Genomic DNA, 22,442 nt, shown 5'->3' with positions numbered 1-22,442 from the left:
AGAAGATGGCAGAGCTATTCAGGAGGTGGAAGAATGAGCTGAAAACGTTTGTCGACAATGAAGAGACACCAGAATTCATCGGCAGATATGAGAAGATCAGAGATCACTAGCCCGCATTTGTGGCCTACAAGACATCAGAAAAGAGTAAGAAGATGTCGGCAACAAACAAGAAAAATACTGCAAAGAAGAAGCTTCACCATCGTACAGGGTCAGGTGGCTACCTCAAAGCCCGGCCTAAGTGGGCCAAGGCTGAGAATGATCTGCTTGATAAAGGGATTGAACCAGAGACAATGAAATGGCCAGACCGCTGCCAGACTTGGTTCTTCGGGGCTAGCAGAACCGTGGACCCTGTATCAGGGAAATGCGTTTGGACGGACGAGCAAATGAACATACCAGTCAAGAAGCTAAACCACTATATCGATGCAACGCGGCAAGGGACGTTCGTTCTAGACAGAGAGAACGACGAGCTCACACTGGTCCTAGGGAATGCTGAGCACCCTGGACGGACACGAGGCACGCCAGGCTCCGTTCCGTGGAAGGCTGGTTTTTCGGACGCAGGTGGTTACAAATGCCAGGAGAGGAGGAAAAAAGTGCAGCAGACCCAAATGCAGGCGCTGCACGCAAGGGTGCAAGCGATAGAGGAACGAGAAGCAAATCGCAGCAAACGAACTGCCGAAGCTTCCCCCGAAGCTACCCCACCATCTCAGCGGAGAAGCAGCGTGGCTTCCACCGAGCTGCTTCAGCCGGAGCATGTCTTGACGGCTCCAGCCAGCTATCCCGTGGATGCTATCACGGAGTCTCAAAATTTCCACCTTATACGCAATGGATGAATTTGAAGGTCAAGGCGGCTGTTGGCTCTATTTTTCCTACTTAACCCGGCGCAACTTTTCACTGCCGGCCGATTCCAGAAGGATATGCTAGGGTGATGGTGGATGAAATAACGGAGGGATTTGAGGACCTCCAGCTTGACCACCCTACCGGTGAAGGGGAGACTCGGCTGGGTTCTTCTCTGAAGACTCCATGCCTATGGCGGAAGGAGCTCATCAACCTTCCGAACTGGACGCCTTCGCCTCCTCCTCCTCCTCCGGCGAGTCAGGGCACTCCGCCTCCTCCACCGCCTCCTCCTTCGGTGAGTGACGATCAGGGCACTCGGCCTCCTTCTCCGGCGCGTGGCGGCACTCCGCCTCCTTCTCCGCCTGCGCCGGCGCGCCTGGGCAGCCAGCCTCCTCCTTCTTCGCCTCGTCAGCAAGGGCGGAAGAGACCCACCGCTGCTCCGGCTGCTCCGGCGTGTCGTAGTCCTTCTCCTACGCCTCGTAAGCAAGGAAAGAAGACAGCCGCAGCCGCTCCGTCTACTGTACTGGCGTCTAGCAGTACAACCAGAGGCGGAAGGCAATACAGATTCGGTCCTTCTATGAAGAATCCAGAGAAGTTACCATACGAGAGGACCCCGGAGGAGAACGCCAACATCGCGCGGGCCAAAGTGAGGAACTTCTTTGAAGGGGTGAAAGCAAAGAAACATCCACCTCTGGAGGAGAAGATAGATCCGGTGAAAGCGAAGTGCACTCTGGCTGCCCTGAAAAACCAGCAAAGTCTCCGCCGAAAGGCAACTATGAGCGCATTATTGAAAAGTCATTTGTCGAAGCGGAGCGGTCGGGAAGTACTGTCAGTGATCAAAGTTTTAAAGAACGACGAGCTGGGAAAAATATTTCCCAGCTCGGCGAACAAGCGAACCAATCGTACCCCCCGCTCAAGGTGCCTACTAATGATCCGAGGATGGTGCCCGGTTATAGCAATCTTGTAGATTACCTGCCCGACGATGTACATTATGAGTTCTTGGAGGTGGAGGAACACAAATACGAGTACGAGAAGCGTCTCGTCAAAGATGAAAGATCTCTAACAACGATGATGCGAAGATTCCATGATTGGTACATGAAAACCTGCAGAGAGTCTGGGGGAGGAATACTTCGACGCTGAGAGTTAGAAAGGAGCATGACCTCGTTGGAATTGAACTATTGAATGTTCCATTTGAGGAGTTCTTCCAGTTTTTCAATCAAAAGGCCCTCGATAAAGAAACGGTCACTTGATACTGTTAGTAAGTAGTACTACTTCTGTCATTAAGTCTCTCTATATAGGTCAGCTATTTCATTGCATGTATTTATAATTATCCTCACTATATTATGCAGATTAAAGATCGCCGAATTGAAGAGAAGACAAATCGGTGATATTGGGTTCATTAACACAAATCTCATGGATGCAACTGAGGTTAAATATCGTGCCGATGATACCAAGGCCAACTTGCTACGATCGTTGGTAATAAATGAAAACAAAGATATACTACTCTTTCCTTACAACTTCAAGTGAGTGTTACTGTCTTGTGCATATTCGGTTTCCCTTATTAGTCCAGGTTATAGTAATGTAATTGATGAGTTATGCATGCGTGCACAGGTTCCACTATATTCTGCTAGAGATTAATCTTGAGCAGGGACTAGTAACCGTCTTAGACTCGAGACGAAGAGATCCCCAGGACTATGCGGACATGACTCAAATGGTCGAGAAGTAAGTTAAAATCGATCATTATCCACCATATGAGCAACTTTGTTCATTTCCTGACATCAAGTAATTGTTTTCTTTGTCTGGCAGGGTTTGGAGAAAATTCACCAAAAAAGCTCCGGGACTGCCGAAGAAGCTGCAATTTAGACACCCGAAAGTAAGTACTATAGTAACATGTTCCGCGCATCTCCTAGTGATTCAAGCGCTAGTTTGATTGACATCTATTTCTTGTAAAGTGGTTGTGGCAAGAACAAGGGAATGATTTCTGTGGATACTACGTTTGCGAGTCCATTCGCCACACGACCTGTGAACGAGGGTACTCTGACGAATAATATGAAGTGCGTAAGCAATAATATTCACAATTTTATTTTATTACCATCATTTGTGTTGAGTTTCGTTTATATATATAGGTAAAACTGTGTCTACCATAGCTTGCCACAGAACTAGTTCAGTGTCCCTAAACTTTTAACGGTTCAAAAGTTTTCAAAAAATATGAAATAAATATGGGAGCATCTCTCTAATGTAATAAGATGATCCAACAGAGGGATTGTCAAAATATGCATTTATGTGTCCTAGCCAAAAATAATAAGCATTTCAGCTCACTGCGACATAAATATATACTGACCCCCTTATATATATATATATATATATATATATATATATATATATATATATATATATATATATATTGACCCCCTTCTTCAAATTAGATCTTTCGGATGCGGGATGAACTCCTAGCACCAGCTCGTATGCAAGCAATTGAAGAGGAATTGGCGGCATTCTTCCTTGACCACGTGATCGCTGAAGACGGAGAATACTATGTCGATCATGTGTTCGTATATAATTAGGACATTATATTGTAAGAGATAATTATTGTATATATGTAGCCGGTAGTGTCGGATAGATATACGAGAACTTATTGTTCGACCAATCTCTCGGAGAAGAAGAGGTGGTCGATATCACTTCTCTCTGTATGCATATATGTTCATGACGATCTTTTGTTTCCTTCGTTTGCTTACTAGCTATCTAGCGTGTCTAGTCCTCTCTATACGTATATAGTACGTAGCGTCGACCAAGCACGAACATAAGAGAGGACACTTCTTTCTATTAATTAGCTAGCTAACACAATATATGAAACACCTAAATTAACCTCCCAAAACCCCAACCCCCCCCTTTCAAAAAAAAACAAAAACCTCAGGCCCTGAAATGCTGACGCGTGGATGCCTATTGGTCCCGGTTGGTGCCACCAACCAGGACCAAAGGCAAAAAAACAAAAACCTCAGCCCCTGAAATGCTGACGCGTGGATGCCTATTGGTCTCGGTTGGTGCCACCAACCGGGACCAAAGGCAAAAAAACAAAAACCTCAGCCCCTGAAATGCTGATGCGTGGATGCCTATTGGTCCCGGTTGGTGCCACCAACCGGGACCAAAGGCCCTCCTGCCTGGGCTCGGCGCACCGGCCATGTGGAGGCCCATCTGTCCCGGTTCATGTTTGAACCGGGACTAAAGGGCCAGGGCATTAGTAACGACCCTTTAGTCCCGGTTCAAAAACCGGGACAAAAGGCCCTTACCAACCGGGATAGAAGACCCTTTTTCTACTAGTGAGTAGATGCAGAATCGTTTCGGTCTACTTGTCGCGGACGTGATGCCTATATACATGATCATGCCTAGATATTCTCATAATTATGCACTTTTCTATCAATTTCTTGACAGTAATTTGTTCACCCACCATAATACTTATGCTATCTTGAGAGAAGCCACTAGTGAAACCTATGGCCCCCAGGTCTATTTTCCATCATATAATTTTCCAATCTATTTTATTTCGCAATCTTTACTTTCAATCTATATCATAAAAATACCAAAAATATTCATCTTATTATTATTATGTCTATCAGATCTCACTCTCGGAAGTGACCGTGAAGGGATTGACAACCCCTTTATCGCGTTAGTTGCGAGGTTCTTATTTGTTTTTATAGGTATGAGGGACTTGTGTGTAGTCTCCTACTGGATTGATACCTTGGTTCCCAAAAACTGAGGGAAATACTTACGCTACTTTACTGCATCACCCTTTCCTCTTCAAGGGAAAACCAACGAAGTGCTCAAGAGGTAGCACCCCCTCCCCCGTATATAAAGGAGTGGAGGAACGGGGGAGGGCCGGCCTCCTAGATGTGCCCAAGGGGGGAGTCCTACTCCCGATGGGAGTAGGATTCCCCCTTCCCTAGTTGGAGTAGGAGAGGGAAGGAAGGGGTAGAACGAGAGAAAGAAAGGCGGGCCGGCCCCCCTCCAATTCGGATTGGGCTTGGGGGGTGCGCCCCCACCTTCGCCGTCTCCTCCTCCTTTCCACTATGGCCCATTAAGGCCCATTGACTCCCCGGTGGGTTCCGGTAACCCCCAGTACTCCGGTATATGCCCGAACTCTCTCGAAACCTTTTCGATGTCCAAACATAGTCATCCAATATATCGATCTTTATGTCTCGACCATTTCGAGACTCCTCGTCATGTCCGTGATCACATCCGGGACTTCGAACTACCTTCGGTACATCAAAACACATAAACTCATAATACCGATCGTCACCAAACGTTAAGCGTGCGAACCCTACGGGTTCGAGAACTATGTAGACATGACCGAGACACTTCTCCGGTCAATAACCAATAGCGGAACCTAGATGTTCATATTGGCTCCCACATATTCTACGAAGATCTTTATCGGTCAAACCGCATAACAACATATGTTGTTCCCTTTGTCATTGGTATGTTACTTGCCCGAGATTCGATCGTCGGTATCTCAATACCTAGTTCAATCTCATTACCGACAAGTCTCTTTACTCATTCCTTAATGGATCATCTCGCAACTAACTCATTAGTCACATTGCTTGCAAGGCTTATAGTGATGTGCATTACCGAGAGGGCCCGGAGATACCTCTCTGATACTCAGAGTGACCGATCCTAATCTCGATCTATGCCAACTCAACAAACACCATCGGAGACACCTGTAGAGCATCTTTATAGTCACCCAGTTACGTTGTGATGTTTGATAGCACACTAAGTGTTTCTCCGGTACTCGGGAGTTGCATGATCTCATAGTCATAGGAACGTGTATAGGTTATGGAGAAAGCAATAGCAATAAACTAAATGATCATCGTGCTAAGCTAACGGATGGGTCAAATCAATCACATCATTATCTAATGATGTGATCCCGTTAATAAAATGACAACTGATGTCTATGGTCAGGAAACATAACCATCATTGATTCAACGAGCTAGTCAAGTAGAGGCATACTAGTGACACTGTTTGTCTATGTATTCACACATGTACTAAGTTTCCGGTTAATACAATTCTAGCATGAATAATAAAAATTTATCATGATATAAGGAAATATAAATAACAACTTTATTATTGCCTCTAGGGCATATTTCCTTCAGAAACGTCACATGTAACATGGTGATCGTAAGGACAACTTCTAGGTTCATCAGAAAGTTTGACAAGTGGCCGGATAGCTCGAGAGTGGGATCTGTTGCTCCGACGATGGAGAGATATTCTTAGGGCCTTCTCGGTGTGACGAAATTAGTCATCAGATGGCCTTGCACACATGACTTCATCATGGGGATGTCGGAACACAATAACAAGAAAGAAGATCAAAACCGATAACCAGGATTTTAGTATAGTGAGCATGGTCATGCCTCGGGAGGATACCGATGCATCCCAGGTTTTGTGAAGTATCGCGAAGCAAAGGGACACCACATGATAACCAAAGGTTCATTTGAATAACAGTCATGTACTCACAGGGACCAATATGGACGTCCACGGTCCCCTTGTCGGTCATTGAACGAACGGTTTTGTCCATGTCTGTGAGTTACCGAACCTACGGGATCAGAAGCTTAAGGCAACCATGATTTGCTGAGTCTTAGTAGGATGGGAGTCATGAGAATATATTTGTGGAATTATTTCATGAATATTCAGAATAGTTCCGAGTGGATCCGGAAGCCTGAAGAAAATTTTCCCTTTGGCCAGGCAAGCAGATTTCCATATCCAATGGAAAGGTTTTTCAGCATCGTGTGGGTTTCCAATCAGTTGTAAATAGATTCTTTTTTTGGAGTATTTTCCGTCCCAGGTAAAATTCCAAATATCAGTAGAGTCTGTCTTTGCTCCCTGATTCAGATACTCTAGTAGTAAGATGCTCTGTTCTCCTACAATGTTGAACATGGGCAGTTGAAATATGCAATAGAAAACCTTTTATTTTGAAATTTTCTTTCTCTTTCCATCCTGGTAACTATAGATAGCTACACATGAATAAGCACCGGCGATTCAGCCCGGCAGGGGCGTGCGGCATTGACAGGCACACCGACCTTCCAATCATGCGCGGAGTAGCGCATATGGCGACACACGCGTTCGCGACCGAAAATGCCATATGACGGTGCGCCCCCCCCCCCCCCCCCCCCCCCGGTCCACCTGTCATGGACCACGGAGAAAAGACGCATGGGTGTGCGCCGTCAGACAGATTGGGCGATGTGGAGAACCCAAGGGAGCCGGCGACGGGATACCATTCCAAAGAGACATTGTAGAGGTCCTCCTCTCCCACGGAGGCTCCCAGGGGCGGGTACTCCGACATCCTATATAGGATTATTATTAATTTCCCCTGCCCCATATAGTCTCTTTCACTTTTTCTTTTATCATCAATGGGTACCCTTACGTGTGACCCGAAATAGAGCCACGAGAGCTTAGAGATGCGTTAAGAGAACCACACACTATCTGGCGTCGGTCGAGGGTGCTGGAATCGGCTTTCTTCACCGCTGCCGAGCCTGGGCGGTGGATCGCTTCAGGTAGTGTTTCGACTAATGAAGAAACAATGACGGTCGCATGAGGAGAAGGGTCGTGGCAATGTCCATCGTCGACAAACATCTAGCGTATTGCTCGGCATGAAGTCGTAGTTGTAACTATATGGGGCAACATGAGGACAATTATGCCATGTCATAGTCAAGTCGGTTCTGTTGGTGCAAGGCATGCTTATTTCTTATTTGAGGCTCGTTGCTGAAGTTGGAGCTGATTGGTCCTTGGCGTGTTTGGCCGATTGTTTGGTATTAGTCGGCAGGGTTTTTGTGTGTTGGACGCGCATGGTAAAGTCAGAGTCGCTAGCTTATGAGAAGTGGCGACGATGGCACTTTGTAGACAACCTCAATGGTGTTACTTGTTTCATCAATGTCTGTGGGGTCTTATGGATAGGTAGGTCAACTGCAGTGCATTATCTTGCGGGTGTGTTGGAATAGTCTTCGCATGTATTCCATATATTAAAATGCAACTCTGTTCTAGATTTTTAATTAGATTGACTCCTTAGGGGGAAATTTCAAAAAAGAAAGAATTCAACCCTTTCTTGAGATAGGGCCGCGTAATCTTTCCTTCTAATATATTCACATGCAGATCTGCCTGTTTCGAAAAAAAAAAGAGGGCTGCACGATATTTATTTGTAGGACGGAGCTTATCCCCTATGCACATACACTGTTTGGTTATGGGGTGATTAGCACGCTAATAAGAAGATAAAACATACTACATTATCGTATGCTAAAATCCGAACAACTTGTATTTTGCATATTCTCTGGAAGCCTCCCGAATATTCTAGATGATATCTTCAATAGTTTTGGCTATCCGCGACCCTCCCTAATTAAACTCCGTAAGACTGGTATTTAACTATTTCGGACAACATGGTATCGAAATGCGCCCAACATTATAAATAAAGGTGCAACAACTTTCTCTCAATAGAAAAAAGAGCTTTGGCTATCTCCTGACTTGCATCCTTGCATGGTTGAGGTTTGTAACATGACCATGTAACCCTGGAGCAAGATTAACCCCTGTCTGGCTGGACCTGTGAAACAGCAGCCGATTTGACTGCCAATTCTAGTATAGATCATACATAAAGATGGCTCGATACAAATTCAAATACGGATTAAGCAAAACTTTAGCAAATGTAGTTTCGTCATCCACTTGCTTGAACGATTTGAAGCAAAAGCTCCAAGGGTACAAATATCATGAATTATACTTAAAGTCAGGATCAAGCAGAGAAATGTAGTCTGTTCATCCACTTGGACGATTTGAAGAAAGACTTTCATCGAGACAAAAACTATGCTCGTGCCTCCTCCAAAGCTGCACATGGATCCTATTCTGGCGTGATAGTCACAGGCAAAATAGTTATCGCACGTCGAAGCAACCCCTTGGGCACAAGGAACATGAAGTCCTTGGGCATCCCATCATGCAGATTAGTGATCCTCATTTGGAACTCGGCAGCCTGATAGTAGCCCGTTTCACTGCATGATATTGATAGCCTGCACATGAACTTGGATCCAGTAATGTGAGGCTGAATGGAGCAAACTGAGATGACACTGCCGGCGGGCTCCATTTCCATGTTGATCATGAAGATGTGCCCATCCTCGCCCACAAGAATGCATGAACCAGGAGTATCGCCGCGGATGCGGAGCCCAAACGCCTCGTTGTATATAAATTTCGTGCTACGCCACTTGTACTCGCGTGAGAAATGCTCGAGGAGCATTGCCGTTGGCCCTTTGAAGCTGCAGCCGGTTACGGGGCAGAAGCATGGCGCGTGCGGGCAATCTTTCTCATGCTCTTCTTTTTGGTAGTATGTTATCCTCGCAGTGCATCCGTGTTTGCTATTGGAGCAAGCAAGTTTGACTGATTCAACCGCATCTTCTAGCTCGAGGCAGCGATTGTAGACTGTGGTATTGGAGCAGAAGAAACACTTGTCTGGGAACTTGTCATGGCAAGATAAACATATGGTATGGCGCATGGTGCACTGCGGAACAGAAGAAAATAAAATCAGTACATAAGATATGAATCAGTAAATATGCTATAGTAAATTTAGCAGAATAAAATACAAGCTAAAATGATGAACACAGCAACAACATAGGAATCAGTACGCATGAGATGCTATTTTCACACACTAAGTTCACTCCTAGGAATAACAGGAACAATGTACGGATCAGCATAGGAACGGTGATACACCAGCCACCCTGTTCTTAATATACTACTCCCTCCGTTCCACATAGTATAGTACTATCCGCAGTACAGTACTATAGTATATCAATGAATCAGATTTATTCATTGAATATAGTATATACTGTAGTATAGTAATCCCTCCATCCCATAATATAAGACATTTTTGCAAGCTAAAACAGCTTGCAGAAACATCTTATACTGTCTATGGAGGGAGTAATACAGTATATCTGTAGTTTGTGTTTCCCCATGGTGATGACACATACTGTCTAGCTAGTTTGCATAAGGTACACAGACTTCCCCTATTATAGCATAATTTTCCACAAATATAAATGGTGCGCATCTTCAATCTTCCTTACCATCTAAATCTATTCCACTCGCGGTTTTGGTTACGGCTCAAAATTTTGAGATTTACCACGGTTACCGCGTATTTCCATGCCCCTCGGTAAATGGGCATTTCAAGCAAAAAATCAATTTTTTTCAATATTATGAATTTAAACGCTCAATGTACAAAGTACGGCAACATCTCAGTTATTTAAATAGTTAGTTCTCGCATGGTTGTAACAACCTATTCCCATGTTCAAAAGGCAACTTGTGAATGTTGGAGAATATATATAGCATAGCTCTCACAGTTTGGGATTTCCACACGATAACGATCTGAATGACATTACAAATTTACAATTGAATGGACTCATACACGGATGGAAGACAACATATATAGCAGAAAATGCACCGATCAATTTTTTTAGGCATTTGGACTATAATGTCTGCATCAGATGTCGTTCTTCAGACACGTCTACTACAAAATAACAAGTCCAAAAACATGCAATTGATGTGATGTCGTTCTTCACCCATCCAGCCATCCTGCAGTTTGACAACAAAATTTAACTAGGCACCAGACGCATTGGTAATCACCCAACACCAGAATTTGGACTGATGTGTGCATTTGATGTGATGTCGTTCTGATTTCAGAGATTCAACATTGACTTGCAATTTTGCAACTACAAAATTACAAGTCCAAAAACAGGCAATTAGGTAATCATCTACAGTTTGGCGAGAAAATTAAACTAGGCACCATACGCACTGGAATACTATTATAATTATAAACAAATCTAATAATAAACAGATTTCGAAATATTATACTCTCAGTCTAAGACACCCAGATAGTTCTTTAGATCCATTGGTGCTATCGTCTCTCAGGACTCAGGAGCTCGTAGGATTTGAGTTGTATCAGCAGATCAAACACAGGGGTTACCTGGAAAATAGGAGGGCGCAGGGGCTCGCGGCAGATGAGGCACTCGAGGTTGTCGAGGTTCTCGAGGTCGTCTATGGTGTTGGTGGCGCCTGCCGCCGCGACCTCCCTCCTCTCGCTGACGCCGCCCTCATCTTTCTCCCGGTGCTGCCGCTTTTCCATCGCTTCCTTCCCTTCCTTTCACAGGATGGAGCGGCAGCGTGGCCAGCAGCAAAGGCTTCTCGTTGCACCACCGGAAGCGAGTCGTCTCTTCCTGGCGGCCGCCGCCCTCTTTATTCCATTTTCTGTCTGGCCGGATGGCGGCGATCAAAATTTGCAGACAAAACGAGAAGGAAACGCGAGACAGGTCGAAAGGTGGGCCGAGCACACTGACCCTAAATAGAAGACGCACCCAAATAGAAGATACACCCAAATAGAAGACGCACACTGACCCTAAAAAAAACTAGTTCAAAAATTTCTCAAAAAAATACTACTAGTTCAAAAAATAAAATTAGTTTAAAAGAAATTCTTTCAAAAAAAATTCAAAAGAAAAAGGTTAGCATACACACGTACATACACATGCTAAATATTCACTCCGTCCCAAAATTCTTGTCTTAAATTTGTCTACATACAAATGTGTCTAATCACGTTTTAGTTTTAGATACCTCCGTATCTAAACAAATCTAAAATAAGAATCTTCCGACAAGGTAATACTTCTTTTGTAGGTTAAGGCACTAACTGATATTATTGTAAAAATGAAAACATACCAGGATTCGAGATGGTATACACTAAGAAAAGCCATTCAACCAATCTTTCATATTCTATCAAAGGAATATATTCCTTCCGATCCATATTACTTAACGCTGAAATAAATGTATTAGCACAAAAATACATCTTGCACATCCGTATGAGCAACAAGTGATATGGATTGGAGGAAGTACCGATACTCCTCTGTCCAGAAAAACATGTCGCACACGCAGTTGATTGGTAATTTTGCACACAAAAACCGTAATTTCAGAACTGTTTCAAAAAGGTTTCTCTGCATGTCTTCTTCCTTCGCCCTTCGCCATGGTAAAAAAAACAAGTCTTAGGTAACAGTTGCATGTGGTGAATTTAAGGCATTCAAATGGGAATGATAGCTTAGCTTAATTCCATGCAGGAAATGTTTATCTTGTCCCAATTTTTTTAACTTTATGTGTATTGTTACCTCAAACTATGTCATGGTTATTCTAATAGTATGGTCCATGCAATATATATACTTTGCAATTCCTGTGTTGTATTTATAGTGCCGTCCCGGGCGCTCGAACCCTAGCTGCCGCCCCCAGCTCCCACCCTCATTCCCTCCCCCCGCTGCTACCGGCGGGCGCCGCTGGGCAATGCCCGCGCGTTGTCGACGGCGGCGGGATCTCGTCTGCCCTCTCCTGGTGCGGGGCCGTGGGGGGCTCTCTTCCTCAACCGATGGCGGAGATCGGAGTCAGGCGTGTCGGGCGGGCCGCGCGGGCAGGTGGCGGTGGGCGGCGTACTGACTGGCCGGTGATGGTGCATAGCGGTGGAGCGTGCGAGCCGGTGTCGGCGCGGCGTGTCTTCTGGATGGAGCTGGTGGTCGGTCAGATCTTCACGCGCCGGAGTGGGGGCTGGCGGCCGGAGCTCGGCAGGGGGCCTTGTGGAGCGGCGGGCTTGGCTGGAGCAGGCAGCGACATGTTTGAGAGCGTGGGTGTTGGTGGCGCACTCCGGAGGCAGCGGTGCGAGTCCATGGCCAGACTGGTGGCGTCGGCGCCGATGGCTCGGCCAAGATGGAGTCTTGGCAAGCAACGAGCGGCCGGCCACCTCTGTGTGGTGTGGTGAGCGGCAAGGCTCTCCCGGCGGTGCTGCTGGCTCTTCATGGAGATGCAGGTCCGACCATTGCAAGGTTGTCCCTTGGAGTGGGTGACGGCTATTGCGGGTGGTCCTGGACCTTGCTGGTGGTGCGGGATGGCTGCGGTTTTCTATCCAAGCTGGATGTCGGTGGTGCGGCCGATTTTCCCCTTGTTGTGCGTCCGGTTGTAGACCCTCGGCTTGCAGCTGTGGTGGCGACGTGCTACGGTGGCGGCGGTGTGAAGCTTCTGGGACGGTGTTTCCCAACTCTAGGTGGCGTGGTGAGGTGCGACGCGTGGATGAAAATCTTGCTCGGCTTCCGTCGGGCCGGCGGCGATGGCACCCATGGATGTCATCCCCCTCATTGGAGGCATCATCGAGGCGTGTTCGTCATGTCCCTTGCTCACTCGGAGTTGTGGTTGTCTGCTGGCGAAAGCCTCGATTCGGTGTTGGATCGGCACAATGGCGGCGTCCCCGACGTTGATCCTCTGCTGGGAGCATTGTGTGTGGAGACAAGTTCCTTGACGCTCTCCTCCAGTTTTCGTCGCTATCCTCTTTGTTCCATGACGGCGCTATGTAGAGCTAGGAGGCTCCAAATTGAGCACGGTTTGCGGCCACGTGATCGTGATCGAACGGCCTAGAATATGGATGGGGTTTAGGTGGGTTTTGGACCACTTTGGAGAGGTGTTGGGCTGCAACACACACGAGGCCTTCTCGGTTCCTCGGTTAACCGTTGGAGTATCAAACGAAGTCCGAATGGCATGAAACTTGACAGGCGGTCTACCGGTAGTAAACCAAGGCCGCTTGGGAAGTCTCGGTCCAATCCGAGAACGTTTAACACCCGCACACGCAAAGAGGCAAAAGGGGACACCGGGTGACATAGGAGCGCCTGATTGCAAAACGGACAACGGGGAAAATGCTCGGATGCATGAGATGAACATGTATGCAAATGCGATGCACATGATGACATGATATGAAATGCATGACACGCAAACAAATGACAAGGCAACAACAGCGAATAACTGGAAGACACCTGGCGCAACGGTCTCGGGGCGTTACAACACTCCACCACTACGAGAGGATCTCGTCCCGACATATAGGATGGCACCGGAGGGAAAAACGGAAGAGAAAGAGAAGAGGTAAAACTAAGTTGCTTCTTTGACAAACTAGTGAAACCAAAGAACCTTGCGAGGTTGAGCAAATTGAAAGAAAGAAAGCAATGGCGATGAACGAAGTTGAAAGCACTCCATTAAGAAAGAGGAAGAGAAAGAACCAATTCGGGTAGCACTCCGGTTGAAAAGAGATGCAAGACTTGATAAGATGAAAGAACTTGAGCAGCAGGCACACACTCCGGTTAAATGGGTAAGCATGAAAAGAACATGGTCCTGACAAACCGAGATGAAGAGTGAGGAGAGCAACACCACAATGCCTCCGGAAAAGATAAAAGAATGGAATTAAAAGAATGGAGGAGAAAACAACATCTTGGGAGAGCACGCTTACAACATATGCTAGAACGGAGTTGTTGGATTATCAACAACGAAAGGATAAGCTTAATGTGGGCTTATGGAGAACATCTCACAACTATGAGGTGAAATTCTGCCACTAATGGAAAAAGAATTGGATTGATATGAACAAGGAGACGAGAAACTATTTCACCGGGAGGATAAAAAGAAGAACTTGGGTCATTTATTAGCACCATAGATAGCAACAAACCTTAGAAAAGGCTTTAGGTGAAAACATGACACAAGATAACTACAACGAAGAGGTTGATGGATTTAAAATACCTCATTCTTAACAACATGTGAATCATGAAACATGAACTCAAATTATCAAGAATGACATAACACCACCTCAAAAGATAAGGTAGAAGGAATTGCACTTCGGAATGCAAGATGAAGAATACTTGATCTCCTCTGAAAAGAATCTTGATGAACACTTCGAGAATGAATTAAATCCTTGATGAACCATCATGTAGAACCTTCATGAAGAACTCCGGTAACAAAAGGATGATCACACGAAAGGAAAGAGAAGTTGAAAACGCAAGGTGAATCCTTGCAATGATTAGATGGATTTTCACGATGATGTAACCAAGAGAACTTGGAATTCCGGGAAAGAAAACGATGAAACAATAGAAACTGAGAATTTTATGAGCCTCCAGAATAAGGAATTAATCACTTGGATGAAACAAGAATAAGGATTATGCTATGCTCATCCTTCATCAATTTAGATTGATGACAATCGACGGATTTGGCATAATACTTATTCTCGTAGCAAGGATGAAGATAGATATAGCGTCAACTTGGGAAGGTCTTCAACGATCCACCGGTAGGATTGGAAAGAACGAATAAATTGATATGATACCAATAGAAAAGGAATCTTGAATGAACCACCATGAGAATTGAATTTGAACAAAGAAAAGATAACGAAACACCGGGAAGAATTAGAGAATGAAAGAAGATACTTGTGGAAATTTAGATACAAGAGAATGAAGAGATCACGAGCTGATAAGATAATACTTAAATGATGCACCGGTAAGATTTGGAGAAAGAGAGTTGAATGCTGGAATGAATAATTCTGAGATGATAGCCTCCGGAGAAACAAACTAAAAATACTCTGAATTACTCCGGATGGGTGAAAAGATTTCTCACAATCGAAAACAATGATGAGAGCATGGCATCAAGCTAGAACCCTGAATCTTGAAGATAATGGAGCAAGATATGGAGGAAAACTCTTCTTCGGTCTTCAAATGTTGAAAATGACAATGCGAAACACCAACATGGGTTGTTGAGATACTCCGGGATGAAAATTAGAAAGGTTGAACCAACGATGAAAATAATTTGAAAGATCTCACTACAGGAATCAGCTATTTTGCCGTCTGCCACGGCGGACGGCAAAGGCATGAACGGCGGACGGCAAAGGCCTTTGCCGTCAGCCGTGGACGGCAAAAGGCTCCGGCAAAGTAGGCTACGGTAAACAGCTACTTTGCCGTCTGCTTCCTGGCGGCTGACGGCAAAGGCCCTTTGCCGTCTGCGGCGGACGGCAAAGAGAGCGGACGGCAATAATTGCGCTGTCAGTCCGTTAAGTGGCTAACGGCAGGCCTTTGCCGTCCGCCGCTGACGACAAAATTTCTAGTGTCTTTGTCGTCCGCCGTATGATGTCATCTACAAGTCACTACATGGCAGGTTCTTTGCCGTCTGCCACTGATGGCAAAGTGCAGGTTCTTTGCCGTCTGCCACTGTAGGCAAACTGACCAAATGGGTCAGCTCCCAGGAAGCACAGCTGGATGCCACGTGTCTTCTTTGCCGTCCGCGGCAGATGGCAAAGAGCCCGTTGCCGTCGGTGGCAGACGGCAAAGAGCCTGCATATTGGCTCTTTTATCTGTTTTTTATTAAATCCAACAATTTTCATCACAAATATATATGACATATATAGATATATTTCAAAAGGCCATTACAGAGCAAACATATAAGATATCCAACACATAACTTCATCATCCAACCATATATATTACATGCATAGTTCCATCATACATAACAAGTTCAACATAGAGGCATCCAACCATATATATTACAATAGTTTCATCCAACGATACATGCATAGTTCAACGATACAAAAGAAACAGAGAAAGGGATAAGGAGCACTCCATCTATGCAAGCTTTCGTCAAGTGAATGAAATCTGCAAAATGAAAAATAAGAAAGTTAGAACAAGAAGAGTAGAACAAGAAGAAGAGTAAAACAAGAAGAAGACTAGAACAAGAAGAGTAGAACAAGAAGAAGACTAGAACAAGAAGAGTATGTCATTTATGAGCTAACTTAAGTGAAATGGATCATATATGAGCTAACTAAGTTGAAATGGGTCGTTTATGAGCTAACTAAGGTGAAATGGATCATTTATGAGCTAACTTAGTTGAAATGGGTCGTTTATGAGCTAACTAAGGTCAAATGGATCGTTTTTGAGGTAACTAAGGTGAAATGGATCGTTTTTTAGCTAACTTAGGTGAAATGGATCATTTATGAGCTAACTTAGTTGAAATGGATCGTTTTTGAGCTAACTTAGGTGAAATGGATCATTTATGAGCTAATTTAGTTGAAATGGATCTTTTTGAGCTAAATTAGGTGAAATGGATCATTTAAGAGCTAATTTAGGTGAAATGGATCATTTTTTAGCTAACTTGGTGAAATGGATTGTTTATGAGCTAAATTAGTTGAAATGGATCGTTTATGAGATAACCTAGGTAAGATGGGTCATTTTGGAGTTAACCTAGGTGAAATGGGTCATTTTAAAGCTAACGTAGGTAAAATGGATCATTTAGGAGCTAATCTAGGTAAAATGGGTCATTTTTGAGCTAACTTGGATGAACTGGATCATTTATAAGCTAACCTAGGTAAAATGGGTCATTTTAGAGCTAACTTAGGTAAAATGGATCGTCTCTGAGCTAACTAAGCTAATTATGCAATTTTTGACATAAGTAAGCTAAGTACAGATCGTTTTAGAGCTAACTTAGGTAAAATGGGTGGTTTCGGAGGTTAGTAAGCTTATTAAGTCATTTTGGAGGAGAAGAAGCTAACTCTAGGTCATTATGGTAAGCATTGGAGGAAATAAAGCTAAGTCTAGGTCTTTATGCATGTGTTAAGCAAAACACTAGATAAACTTACCAAGATCCAGGAGATGCAGGAGCGGGGTGGCTCGTGTCGGTAGCTGGAGAAGGATCGTGCGATGCTTGTCTGGAGTTACGCTGCACCAAAGATCATTTCCAATGTCTTGTTAGCATGATGACACTCAAATGTTAAGACTAGCAAGTAATGTCCATTCAAATAAAAACTCACCGTGGTCCCAGGAGCAATCACTGGCATCGGCGGAGCGGTCTGACCTGTCTTCTCGCACACAGACTGCACATTTGGTTTTGACGACTCAGTCATACTAGTTAGTAATGAGGCAAACACTACATGAATGTTTTGGCTAATCTGCAGAAGAAACTTACCACAAGGAGCTCGTACATGGCCCTTGCTTGCATGTCATTCCGTGCCCTCTCCTCCTCCATCATCTTTGTCGTCCTCTCCTCCAACTCCCGCTGCCTCTCCGCCGCCTCCGCCAGAATTTTCTCCGTTCTATCTCTCTCACTCTGTATAGAAGCTTGCAACACCACTCACATGACCATTTGTAATCATTGATGGAAGCGCACACAATGTAATGGAGAAAGATAACTGAGTACGTATCACTAACCTTGATGGCGAGTTGCACTGGCCGTTCACGAGGCCTTATCTCAGGAGCGGAGCTCGACTGGCGCGCCTTGATCTCTAGGAGAGTGCTAGGACAACAGATAAGTCCATCTCCAATGGCTATGGAGCCATGGGACCTCCCGCCACCAGATATCATCACCAGCTCTGGATCAATGGGACCCTGGCTCGGGTTAAAGTCCTCCCCTTTCCTTGCCTTCCCCTCATCTCTATATCTCACGAGCTTGTTGTGGGAGGAGATGTTGGTGAAGTTGTTTGCATCATCAAGGTCAGACTGAGAGAAAGCCTTGACTTTGTTGAAAGAGGCAGTGTGGGCCATGGCATACAGGTCGTACACCTCTGGCACCTTATCCGCCTTATTGTAGCGTGCCTGAAAGAGAGAAACAATGAAAATTAGTAATTAAAGGGCTCAAGCTAGCATGATGAATGAATTGCATGAATCATGAAGCAAACCACATACCTTGTTGTGGAGGGCTAGCCATTGTTTTGAGCACCACTCATCGACCAACACCTCCCAACAATCCATCCGATCCGCACACCATCTCGGAGGCGCCTAAGTTAGCAAATAGAAACTTGAGCGCTACGGCTAAGAATTACTAAATGAAGGAACTTAAGTAGAGAAGGCCTTAAGAATTACCTTCATGTACTTCTCCTTACTCAGGAACTTATCGCGGCATGCCGGCTTGGTCTTCTTGATACCACGCAAGGCGTAGTAGTCTCGAACAGCCTGCACCCGAGCCTCGTGCTGTAAGTTCTGGAGTAGGCGCTTGCAGACGTTCTCGATAACATGTGCCGCATCCTCCTGGTATCCCTCCTCACACCTGTAGAATGTCTGCAATCAAATGAGACAATATTGATTAGTACAATTAATAACTAGCTAGTTGAAGATTTTTAAATGTGTAAAGGAGAAATTACCCAGAACTTTCTGATCACCATGTCTGCCCTCGTGTCGCACACGACACCGTCGATAATCTCATCCGGCGGGGCCGGGGCAGCCACGTAGTGCTCCCAGCTCAATCCAAGCTCTGGAAGCCGACCCTCACCAGGCAACGTGACAAACCCCGGGAAGTTTTGCCGGCAAAGAACTCCAAGGACGGAGTTGGGCCGGCGGACACTATGATGGTGGTCCCAACCCCTGCAGCATGACAAGGCCAACGCATTAGTTATTTGAAGAAACGTGAATGCAGAAGGTACAAAAATATTAAATGCACTTACGTACCTCTCCCCATCAGGGAAAATCAACCACCTCTGCTCGCGGGTCACCGGCACGGACGGGAGCCATGTAGCACCACGCTGGTAGACGTTGCCCCCCTCCTCCCCCTCCTCATCAGTTGGCTCCCCGCCATCATCAGCATGGCCACTCGGCTCCCCGCCATGCTCAGGCTGACTCGACCAGGTACCCCATCCAGACATGTGCTCCTCCGGGGTCTCGTGGGCCGAAGGCCCGTCAACCCGAGGCTCGTGGGCCGAAGACTCGTGGACCGAAGGCTCGTGGACCGGAGTCCGTGCAGCTTCCTCCTCAGACGAGTCCAGCCTAGCAGTCACGTGCTCGGGTGAAACAGCTGGGGGCGGTGGCGAGGAAGGCGCCGTAAGAGTCACCCTACCTCCTCTCCCGCGACCACGTGCTCCACCTCCTCTCTTCTTCTTACCTCGTCCCCTGCTGGGCACCGCGGTCGACGAAGAAGGGCCCGGCGGTGTCGCCATACTGTCCAGCAACGCTCGGCGAAGAGGTGCGTGTGGAATGGAAGACCTCGCACCACGCGCCGACGAAGAAGGGGCCTCGGCGCGCTCCCGACCAGCGCCCACCATGTTTCAACACCTGCCATGACAAAGAATAAACGAAATTAGTACAACATAAAAAAAGTACCGACATGAATAATAATATGTATATCACTTAAGTGTATCATCATCAAGTACAACATAAAAAAATTGAATACCTGACACTACTAATAATCTCGATTAGTATCATCAATAAATGCATAATCATCATCATCACTATAATCAATGATGGGCTCATAGGGTTCATTGGCATCAACATGTGTAAGGCCACCTTGACGTAATCGGTCAAGCATTGACAGGTCATCCGCAGCAGTAACCTCTTCTTGTTCCAGCTCTTCTTGTTCCTCCTCTGGGGTGATGTAGGATTCATTGTCGCTGTCTACTTCAATGTTTTGGTGTGAAGTATAGCGGTTCTTGAAACGCTTTTTGGAAAGACGTGTCTCTTGGAAGAATTATCCTTCATATGTGTCTGGGTTAATGTGAGGTTCATAATCCTCTTCCTTTGGGGGAGAAAGTCTAGCACGTGGCGGCACTTCATAAACGACATCCCAACCTTTCAGATTTGGATTAGTTTGGCAGGCCCACAGTAGATAGAATACTTGGGTCGCCTGTTGAGCCATAATATAGACATCAGGAACATCTAAATGAGTGCTTTGGTTGATTTCACCTAGCCCTATATGTTCATGAGTCCTTCTAGTCTCCTTCGGCTGAAACCAATAACATTTGAAGACTACGACATTCGGTGGGTTTTCACCATAGAACAGAAGTTGATAAATTGCTTCAACTCTCCCATAATACTCGGTACCTCCTTCGCCGATAGCAGATACACAACAATTTGTAGACTTTCGGTCGGCCATAGATAGCTCTTTGCCATAGGTACGAAAGCGATACCCGTTGATGTCGTACTTGTCAAATGAACGGACCTTATAGTCAAAACCATTAGCTACTTGTCTCAATTCGGCGTCCATAGACTATGAATTAGCCTACAAGTTTAATATGAAAGGATTGTTGCATTATGCACAAATTAGGGAATGAAATGAAATTGTCTAATAGAAATTACCGTTTGTTTGAACCAAGAGATGAAACTGGGATAGCCACCTCCTTGCTTTGCGAGAAGCTCATACTCTTCGACGGAATCCTTTTGGATCTCCGCTCCATACGAGAATATGGCGACGTATCGACTGTATGACATATCCAGGAATAAGAGTAGTTTAAAGGAAATAGAAGTTGTGAAACAATGTACCGAGAACTTACTCGATGTACGGCCGCACTTCTATCAGGTTGTTGAAGATATACAACGAAATGGTCCGCCATTCTTTGTTATCCAAAGATAATGGATGTGAAACACTAGCTGGTGCGAGATTCCCTTTGAATAGGCTGAGGTTGGATCCACCCTTTTTAGGCTCGTCAGCATTGTACCGAGGCTTCGGATTATGCAAATGACAATTTTTGGCTTCGTAGTGCGCTGTTACGAAGTTTGCCGCCTCCTCTGTGATGAATGCCTCAGCCATCGATGCTTCAATTCTACGTTTATTTTTACATTTTTCTCGAAGCGTCTTCTGCATCCTCTCAGTTGGGTAGCACCAACGATTTTGCATGGGCCCCCCCAATCTTGCCTCGGTCAGGAGATGCAAAATCAAATGCTGCATTGGATTAAAGAAGCCCGGTGGAAAGATCTTCTCTAACTTGCAGATCAACTCCGGCGCCAACTCTTCCATTTCTTCTAGCACGCCAGGCGATAGTTCTTTCGCACAAAGAACACGGAAGAAATAGCTGTGTTCTGCCAGTACTAGCCATTCATCCTCAGGGATGAAGCCACGGAACATCACCGGCATTACCCGCTCAATCCATATGTGCCAATCATGACTCTTGAGACCAAATATCTTCAGTTTATCAAGATTCGCTCCCCTCTTTAGATTCGCTGCATACCCATCGGGGAACATCAACTGCTGTTGCACCCACAAGAGAATTTCCGTCATAGCTGGCCTTCCAAGATTGAACCATCCCTTTGGCTTCGTCCAGTTCTGCTTTCCTTTTGGTTCTTTCATGTTTTGTAACGGCCTATCACATAGCGCCTCCAGATCGACTCTAGCCTTAGTATTATCCTTTGACTTCCCATCTATGCCGAACAATGTACCAAAAAGTGCCTCGGCGATATTCTTCTCAGTGTGCATCACGTCGATGTTGTGTGGGCAAAGGAGGTCTTTGAAGTAAGGCAGATCCCATAAGCATGTTTTGTGAGTCCACGCGTGCTTAGTATTATACCCCTTGAAGTACCCTGGACGTTGTGGATATGGCTCGAGAGCGTTTAACTGATCCAGGGTCTGTTGGCCTGTCAATGCAGGTGGTGCAGAATTTTTGACAACTCTACCCCTGATGAAGTTCTTCTTGTCTTTCCTGAACTTATGGCGAGGATCCAGGAACTGTCTATGCATGTCGAAGCAAGAAAACTTGCGACCGGCCTGAAGCCAACGAAACTCAAGAGCTCCCTTGCATGTGGGGCACGGGAACCTTCCATGCACACACCAGCCAATGAATAGCGCATACGCCGGCAAGTCATGCGTCGAGTACATGTACCAGACACGCATTATGAAGTTCCGTTTGCTAAAGGCGTCGTATGTCTTGAACCCATTATCCCAGGCTTCTTGCAATTCGTCCTTAAGCGGCTGCATGTACACATTCATATTTTTGCCCGGATAGTTGGGTCCTGGAATTATCAACGTCAGGAAAATGTTCTTTCTTTGCATAATCTGTTCCGGGGGGAGATTGAGTGGAAATACAAATACGGGCC

General features: G+C 45.5%; 2 protein-coding genes across 2 annotated transcripts in view; one reads left to right on the top strand and one right to left on the bottom strand.

Moving 5' to 3' along the window:
• Positions 1 to 8,698: 8,698 nt before the first annotated feature.
• On the bottom strand, positions 8,699 to 11,053 carry LOC147977843 (putative E3 ubiquitin-protein ligase SINA-like 6). Its single transcript, XM_087516469.1, has 2 exons — positions 10,805 to 11,053; positions 8,699 to 9,349 (listed from the first exon to the last, which is right to left on the bottom strand). The coding sequence occupies exons 1-2, from the start codon at positions 10,961 to 10,963 to the stop codon at positions 8,699 to 8,701; spliced, it is 810 nt and encodes a 269-aa protein (XP_087372595.1). The 5' UTR covers positions 10,964 to 11,053.
• Positions 11,054 to 12,573: 1,520 nt separating this feature from the next.
• The window catches only part of LOC147977841 (uncharacterized), an 88,197-nt gene continuing 78,328 nt past the window's right edge, over positions 12,574 to 22,442 (top strand). Inside the window, exons 1-2 of the mRNA XM_087545984.1 lie at positions 12,574 to 12,760; positions 12,827 to 12,920. Of these exons, the coding sequence (XP_087402110.1) occupies positions 12,574 to 12,760; positions 12,827 to 12,920 (281 nt within the window). The remainder of the gene's footprint in view (positions 12,761 to 12,826; positions 12,921 to 22,442) is intronic.

This window comes from Triticum urartu, chromosome 3A (genome assembly GCF_056163025.1).
Source record: "Triticum urartu cultivar PI428250 chromosome 3A, HENAU_Tu73, whole genome shotgun sequence".
Lineage (NCBI taxonomy): Eukaryota > Viridiplantae > Streptophyta > Magnoliopsida > Poales > Poaceae > Triticum > Triticum urartu.
The sequence above is the reverse complement of the archived record's forward strand: the minus strand, read 5'-3'. Positions and strand labels throughout refer to the sequence as shown.